Source organism: Eimeria maxima, genomic scaffold (genome assembly GCF_000499605.1).
Source record: "Eimeria maxima Weybridge genomic scaffold, Emw_scaff254, whole genome shotgun sequence".
NCBI classification, from domain to species: Eukaryota; Apicomplexa; class Conoidasida; order Eucoccidiorida; family Eimeriidae; genus Eimeria; species Eimeria maxima.
In genome coordinates, this window is record NW_013563737.1 from 18,565 (window position 1) to 26,064 (window position 7,500).

Here is a 7,500-nt window from a genome sequence, read left to right on the forward strand (position 1 = left end):
TAAACCCTAAACACTAAACCCTAAACCCTAAAACCTAAACCCTCGAGAGGAAAGGAAGAAGAGCTCACCGTGATCCCCAATGACAAAAGTCCGAAGATATGATAAAGAGGTTCTCCTGAACACGCCCACCGCCACAAACCCTAAACCCTAAACCCCAAACCCCAAACCCTAAACCCTAAACCCTAAACCCTAAACCCTTCTAATTCCTTACATCTTGGAGGAAATAGTCCAACAACATATCAACAAATTTTTGATTGTCTTTGCGTCCCTTTAAATCCCCAACAATCATCGGAACTATCTTTACACCCCTGCAGCCACAAACCCTAAACCCTAAACCCTAAACCCTAGACCCTTACTGCAGACGCTGGCGAGCCAGGCGTCTCCCTCCCACCGCCACCCGAAATCGTAAACCCTAAACCCCTCCTGAAAACGCTGGTGAACCGGATTCCTCCCCTCCACCACCGCCCAAAACCCTAAACCCTAAACCCTAAACCCTAAACCCTAAACCCTAAACCCTAAACCCTTACTCCTTGAAGGTATGCCTAAGAAAAGGAAGCATAAGCTCAACACTATGTTCCTCCTCATCCTCAGCAAGAGAAACCCCTTGAAAAACCCCCGAGGTTCTGAGGGTTTCGAGAGCTGCGTATACACCCCGCACCAAACCCTAAACCCTAAACCCTAAACCCTAAACCCTAATTAGTGTTAGGGTTTAGATAGGAAACCTACTCTCTATATCCAATGGTAAATCCCCTAATGGTGTTAAATAAACACTACAACCCTCAGGAGGCAACGCAACCCCCTTAAAGTGTTTGTAGTGCGAAGGACCCAATAAGAAAACCCTCTCGCTGCACATACACAAACCCTAAACCCTAAACCCTAAACCCTAAACCCTAAACTCTATTTATGTACAGACCCTTGGGTACAAAGCCTAAGCGTCAAGGAAGCAAATGATAAGCAAAACAAACACTCTTAGAACAGGCAGGAATGGCTCTGCAGGGAATTAGGGTTTAGGGTTTAGGGTTTAGGGTTTAGGGTTTACTATTTCGAGGGGTCAACTTGCTTCCATGCACAAGCAGCTGTAGACCCTGAGAAGCGAAGGCCTGCATGCCTGATGCAGACAAGGAACAAGCAAAACCCTAAACCCTAAACCCTAAACCCTAAACCCTAGACTTCCTGCACAATGGGAGCGGATAGCACAAGTGCACATGTATGAGAGTTATTATGCACCGTCCTTTGCGTATATTAAAACCCTAAACCCTAAACCCTAAACCCTAAGCCCTTCTTACGGGCAAATAAGGGCCTTTATATGCCCATCGTCGCAGACTTTGGCGGCGCGCTCAATCCATCGCTGAATCTGTCCAGACAATTTACTCCCTGCAGCAAAACCCTAAACCCTAAACCCTAAACCCTAAACCCTAGGCGGTCGTTAGAAAGTTCCGCAACAGATATGAATTGTAGCTGTCTTCTTCAAACTGGGGTTTAGGGTTTAGGGTTTAGCCTCACTGTCAGCGTCATACCACGTCCCTGCATGCGTAGCCCTCCTCTGTTTCTGTAGGCTTCTGCTTCGCTGCATCTTTCTTACGAGGGTTTTCAGGGTTTATTAGGGTTTAGGGTTTGGCGGTTTAGGGTTTAGGGTTTTAACCGCGGTTACTCCTAACTAACGAAAAGAAGAAGCTTTTTTGCCGCATAAAATAAAAAGATTTATTTCTGTTATAGAAGCTGTTGATTTATTTCAGTGACAAAAATAAGGGTTTAGTGTTTAGGGTTTAGGGTTTAGGGTTTGCGGTATCGGGTATACTGCTAGGGTTTGTAGGGGGGAGGTTCAAAGACGCATCAGGCATCAAGAAAAAGAAGAAGATAATTAAAAAGTAATTATTAATTAAAATTAAATAAATACAATTAAAAAAAGAAAGAAAAAGAAGAATTTAATTTAGGGTTTACGTCTATGGTGTATGTAGACCGCAAAAGCAACAGGGAGGAGCGACGCTAGTATTGAGTCAGATTAGGGTTTAGCAAGGTGGGCCTCTAGGGTTTAGGGTTTAGGGTTTGGGGTCTTTTGTAAGGAGAAAATAAACTCAAAAAAATATTAATTTAATACAGAAGCATGAGGAAGAGGGGAAGAAAGGAAGAAAAAGGATGCAGCAGCTGCTGCAGCTGCAGCTGCAGCAGCTGCTGCTGCTGACGCCTTTTTCTTCCCCTACATGCTGCAGCCACAGTAGCGCCTGTGTCGCTAAACCCTAGCTAAACCCTAAACCCTAAACCCTTAACCCTAAACCCTAAAATTAAATTTCTAATACAATTTACTACTTCTTCCTCAACTCCACTGCAAACAGCGCATGCACAAACCCCACAGATAGGGCCGCAGCCGCCTCAAACCCTAAACCCTAAACCCTATACCCTAGCAAATCCTAATTTATAAACCCTAGACGTTAAACCCTAAGGTCAAGAGCAACAGCTTGTCCTAGATCCACAGCCATAGACCCTAAACCCTAAGACCCTAAAAGACCCTAAACGCCGCTCCCTATATCCTAAACCCTAAACCCTAAACCCTAGACATCCTCTACAATTGGATGAAATAATTCTTGATGGAGAGGCGTGTTCTCTAAACCCTCACATAAACCCTAAACCCTAACCCTCAACCCCCCCATTACCCAAGTATGTAGTAGTCATTTTCTCGGGCACTTCCTCTTAATCCCAAATAAACCCTAAACCCTAAACCCTAAACCCTAAACCCTTTTCCTTGTTTAGACCTCTTAATTAATAAAAATATTTTTTTGTTTTTTCCCTTTAAATTATAATTATTTATTTAAGCCGGTAAGAGGCATCTCCCTAACGACTAGCCACCGGCTAGCTATCTACTATTAGCTAGCTAGCTAGCCGCTAGCTAGCTACTTTATCGGCTAGCTGTGCACCTATCTAGCCAGGTAGCTAGCTAGCCAGGTAGCTAGCTAGCTAGCTACGCAGCTAAGAGAGCCGCGTTTGTTTCCCTAGCAGTTTAATGAGCCCTCTAGCTAGCTACTCCTCTGCCTGATGGCATATATACGGCTAGCTAGCTAGCTAGCTAGCTATGTAGCTAGCTAGCTAGCTAGCCAGCTAGGTGTATATATATGCCATCTAGGTCGTGAGTGCAGCAAGGATTCCCGTTGGCTAGCTGCTAGCCACGGGCTAGCTAGCTAGCAAACTAGCTAGCTAGCTAGCTAACTAACTAGTTATCTAGTTAGCTAGCTAGTTAATTGGCTAGTAAATAAGCTAGCTAGCTAGCCATTAATATAGCTAGCAGTCTGATTAGGTAGACAAACAGCTAGCTAGGGTTAGTGGTGGAGGCAGAGCATGGTCATCTTGCCCAAACCCTAAACCCTAAACCCTAAACCCTAATAAACCCTTATAAACCCTAATAAACCCTAAACCCTCAATAGAACATAAAACCCCAACTGCTGCAACTATTTGTGTCTTAGTTGGGCACGGAATGTTCTTGGCCTACGGGACTTCCTTATATGGTGCTGCTGCTGCTGCTGCTGCTGCTGCTGCTGGATGTCCTCATGGTCTTGATACTGCATTTCTAATTCTTCTTCTTGTTCACCTCCATCATCCCCATCTCCCCCCCCTCCTCGCTGCTGCTGCTGCAGCTGCTGCTGCAGCCGTTCGTGCTGTTCCTCGTCCTCCTCGTCTTCCTGCTGCTGCTGCTGCTGCTGCTGCTGCTGCTGCTGCTCATCATCATCTAATAATGCATCTACCTCTATAACAAGAGGAGGCCTTTTTAGGGTTTGTATTTGTGCAGCAATAAGAAGAAGAGACCCTCCTAAGAAAACCCCAAACCCTAATGCAAAGAATCTTAATTGATTTGCTGCTGCTGCTGCTGTTGCTGCTGTTGCTGTTTCTGCTGCTGCTGCTGCTGCTGCTGCATCTGTTGCTGTTGCTCCTGTTGCATTTTTATTTGCTGCAGTATTATAATATTGACTATACTGCAGCAACAGCAGCAAACCAATAATAAAGAATATAACAGCACGTAGTCCCCTCCTGGGGGCCCCTGGGGGGCCCCCCTTATTATACCTTTTATTTATACTTATACCTAACTCTATTACCCCTGATAAGAAAATAGTACCCGTAAATATAAACAAAATAAGGAAAGAAATATGCCTATGGGGCCCCACGCCTGCTGCAGCAGAGAGCAGCAGATCGAGGCCCTTTGCTGCTCTATATATTGCATGCAAAGGGTTAGGGAAATGTTGTGCTGCTGCTGCTAATGCTGCTGCTGATCCACCACCTGATGCATGCGCTGCACCTGCTGCAGCAGCAGCAGCAGCAAGCTTCTTAGGTACTATTAATGCATATATATACAGCAGCAAGGACAGCAGCAAACTAAACCCTAATGTCTTTAGTCCTCTTATTGGGTATGCATTTATAGGTGCAGATAAAAATAATGTCTGCTGCTGCTGCTGCTGCTGCTGCTGCTGCTGCTGTTGCTGTTGATCCTGCTGATCGTGCTGATGATCCTGCTCCTTGTTGTTGCTGCTGTTGTTGTTGTTGTTGCTGTTGCTGCTGCTGCTGCTGCTGCTTGTGTTGCTGTATTTAGTTGTGTTGCTTCGTCTTTTTATTGTTGCTTTTGCTCTTGCTGCTGCTGCTGCTGCTGCTGCTAAGGAGGGCCTCCTCTTTATTGTTCTTGCTGCTGTTAATGGTATATTAGGGGGGGCCCACAGTGTACGTACACCTGAATTATTTCCCCCTATAAATCTTCTTGTTGTACCTCTACGTGTATTAAATCGTACATGCTGCTGCTGCTGCTGCTGATGGTGCTGCTGCTGCTGCTGCTGCTGCTGCTGGGGATGATGATGATGCTTGTCTTCTTCTTCATACACTTCGTCATCTTCTTCTTCTTCCTCTTCCTCATGCAACTCCTCTTCGTCATCCTGCTGAGGCTGCTGCTGCTGCTGCTCCTGCTGCTCCTGCTGCTGCTGTTGCTGCTGCTGCCGACGCCGCTGCGGCTGCTGCTGCTGCTGCTGTTCCTGCTGCTGCCGCTGATGTTGCTGCCGACGCCGCTGTGGCGGCTGCTGCTGCTGCTGCTGTTCCTGCTGCTGCTGCTGCTGCTGCGATTGTTTGCGGCGCGTCATGTGCTTTATCTTACGCATTGTTCGTGCTGCTCCTTCCCTTACAGCAGCAGCAGCAGCAGCAACAGCATTACTTGCTGCTGCTACAGCAGACACAGGAAGAGAAACAGCAGCATTTGCCTTTTCTGCTGCAACAGGAAGATCAGCATCTGCAGGAACTTTATCTTCATCAGCAGCAGGAGAAGGAGCAGCAGCAGCAGCAGGATCTGCTGCTGCTGCTGCTGCTGCTGCTGCTGCAGCAGAATCGATAGGGGTAGGCAGATCTGACCATTCCCCTAGCACAGGGATCCCATCATCAACTTCTTGCTCATCATTTGCTGCTGCTGCTGCTGCTGCTTCTGTTGCTGCAGCAGCATCTGCTGCTGCTGCTTCTGTATCTGCTGCTGCTTCTTCATCATATGCTGCTGCTGCTGCGGCGGCAGCAGCAAAGGCGCTTCGTTGCACCAGGAGCTGCAGCAAGTACAGAAAAATATATATATAAACCCTAGGCCTCATAAGGGGCGCCTAGTAGTGGCAGTACTGCCACTCTAGGGTTTAGGGTTTAGGGTTTATGTTTTGGGGATTGGGGTCTAGAGTTTGGGCGGCAAGGCGGAAGTAGACCTTCGGGGGTGAGGTCTAGGGTTTAGGGTTTAGATTAGGGTTTAGGGTTTAGGTAAAGAGCATTAGAGTCAAAATAATATAAAAAAAAGGCAAGAAGAAACCTCTGCATAAACCCTAAGCCCTAAACCCTAAACCCTGAAAACGCTCCAGGGGAGGCGGTCGCTGCTGATCTGCGCGGACCCCCTAAACCCTAAACTTGAAACCCTAAACCCTAAACCCTCATACATAAAAAGGGCCTAATATATTCTTTTTATAATTCAATGTTCCTCTTTTAATTATAAAAAGAATCTTCTTGCTGCAGCAAGAAGAAGGACAGTCTTGCCGGGCCGGCGCTTGAGGGAAGGAGCGCACGCGCCGGGACGCCGTCTACGGTTTAGGGTTTAGGGTTTAGGGTTTAGGGTTTACGGCTCGGATACATAACATTCATATTTTTAACTACACTATTCAGGCCTCCTTGCATTGTACGCTAGCTGATTGGGGTTTAGCCAATGTGCTCGCCGTCGCTCGCATCGAGCTAGGGTTTAGGGTTTAGGGTCTAAGGCCTATGGGTTACATTTTAGGGTTTAGGGTTTAGGGTTTAGGGTTTAGGAATCGATTTCTGGTGTCTCGTGGTAATTGTATTTTCGTCCCTTAGTACACTTCCCTATCTGCTCCCCCTTAAGCCATATGTACAGCCCTTAGTGTTGAGGGTTTAGTGTTTAGGGTTTACGCTATAGAGTTTCTGGCGTCATTTTGAGGGTTTAGGGTTTCGCGGGCTTGTTGGGTATTTGTAGACACAGAAATCGTTCGTTCTGCCCTTAATAGCCGTAAACCCTAAACCCTAAACCCTCCCCTTTAGATCTTTGCCGGTAGACAAAGAGAAGACACCTTTCCTCCCCTTGGGGAAGGCAAGAGAGAGGCAGATACTAGGGTTTAGGGCTTAGGGTTTGGGGTTTAGGGTTTGAACATCAGCACAGTGTTGCCCTTCTCTACTATTTGGCGGTTGTTTGCCAATCACTTGAGGGTTTACTGCACTCCATAAACCCTAAACCCTAAACCCTAAACCCTAATCGGTGGTTTTGAAGTGTTTAAGAGTTGCCAATACTATCAGGGCACGTCCCCTGGGTGCTTTTTTTAAGCCACAAACCCTAAACCCTAAACCCTAAGACCCTAAACCCTCAGCTTAGCGGCTGTCCCTTCCCCTACAAGAGACACTGTCTCCTTATTGTCTCTTAATGTGTCTCCTTAACACTTTTAGTGTGCAGCAGCAAGAAGGTGTACTGCTCGCTGCATGCATGTGGGGCTGTGCTGCAGCAGCAGCAACAGCAGCAGCAGGAGCTGCAGCAGCAGCAGGAGCTGCAGCAGCAGCAGGAGCTGCAGCAGCAGCAGGAGCTGCAACAGGAGCTCCAGGAGCAGCAAGATGTGCAACAGGAGGTGCTGCAGTAAGATCTACAGCAGCAGGAGTTGCAACTGCAGCAAGAGCTGCAGCTGCAGCAGCAGCAGCAGCAGTAGCAGCAGCAGCAGCAGTAGCAGCAGCAGCAGCAAACCCTATTGTGTGTAGATACTGCGCGCGAGTGTTTAAGTGTTTTCTATTTGGCGTTTATCTGCTGCTGCAATTAAAGGATAGCTACATAAACCCTAAACCCTAAACCCTAAACCCTAAACCCTAAACCCTGGCGTGGCTGCCCACCATATTATTCACTAGGGGTGTATTGGTAGCTAGCCTAGCTAGCTAGTATACCTAGTGTGACTAGCTAGTCTAGATAGCTAGCTAGCTATAATAGCTAGCTAGTTAGCTAGCTAGATTAGCTAGCTA

The 7,500-nt window shown here is 47.1% G+C and overlaps 2 protein-coding genes across 2 annotated transcripts in view; both read right to left on the bottom strand.

Moving 5' to 3' along the window:
* Positions 1 to 1,573, bottom strand: part of EMWEY_00024580 (hypothetical protein, conserved) — a gene marked incomplete at both ends in the record, with an annotated part of 2,584 nt that extends 1,011 nt beyond the window's left edge. Inside the window, 7 exons of the mRNA XM_013478027.1 lie at positions 69 to 115; positions 212 to 308; positions 528 to 639; positions 727 to 845; positions 1,040 to 1,108; positions 1,287 to 1,374; positions 1,504 to 1,573. Of these exons, the coding sequence (XP_013333481.1) occupies positions 69 to 115; positions 212 to 308; positions 528 to 639; positions 727 to 845; positions 1,040 to 1,108; positions 1,287 to 1,374; positions 1,504 to 1,573 (602 nt within the window). The remainder of the gene's footprint in view (positions 1 to 68; positions 116 to 211; positions 309 to 527; positions 640 to 726; positions 846 to 1,039; positions 1,109 to 1,286; positions 1,375 to 1,503) is intronic.
* Positions 1,574 to 2,429: 856 nt separating this feature from the next.
* On the bottom strand, positions 2,430 to 6,128 carry EMWEY_00024590 (hypothetical protein; the record flags this gene model as incomplete). Its single annotated transcript, XM_013478028.1, has 6 exons — positions 2,430 to 2,461; positions 2,634 to 2,687; positions 3,482 to 3,962; positions 4,767 to 5,555; positions 5,840 to 5,875; positions 6,111 to 6,128. 6 exons carry the CDS (start codon positions 6,126 to 6,128, stop codon positions 2,430 to 2,432), a joined length of 1,410 nt encoding a protein of 469 aa, XP_013333482.1.
* Between the last annotated feature and the right edge of the window lie 1,372 nt (positions 6,129 to 7,500).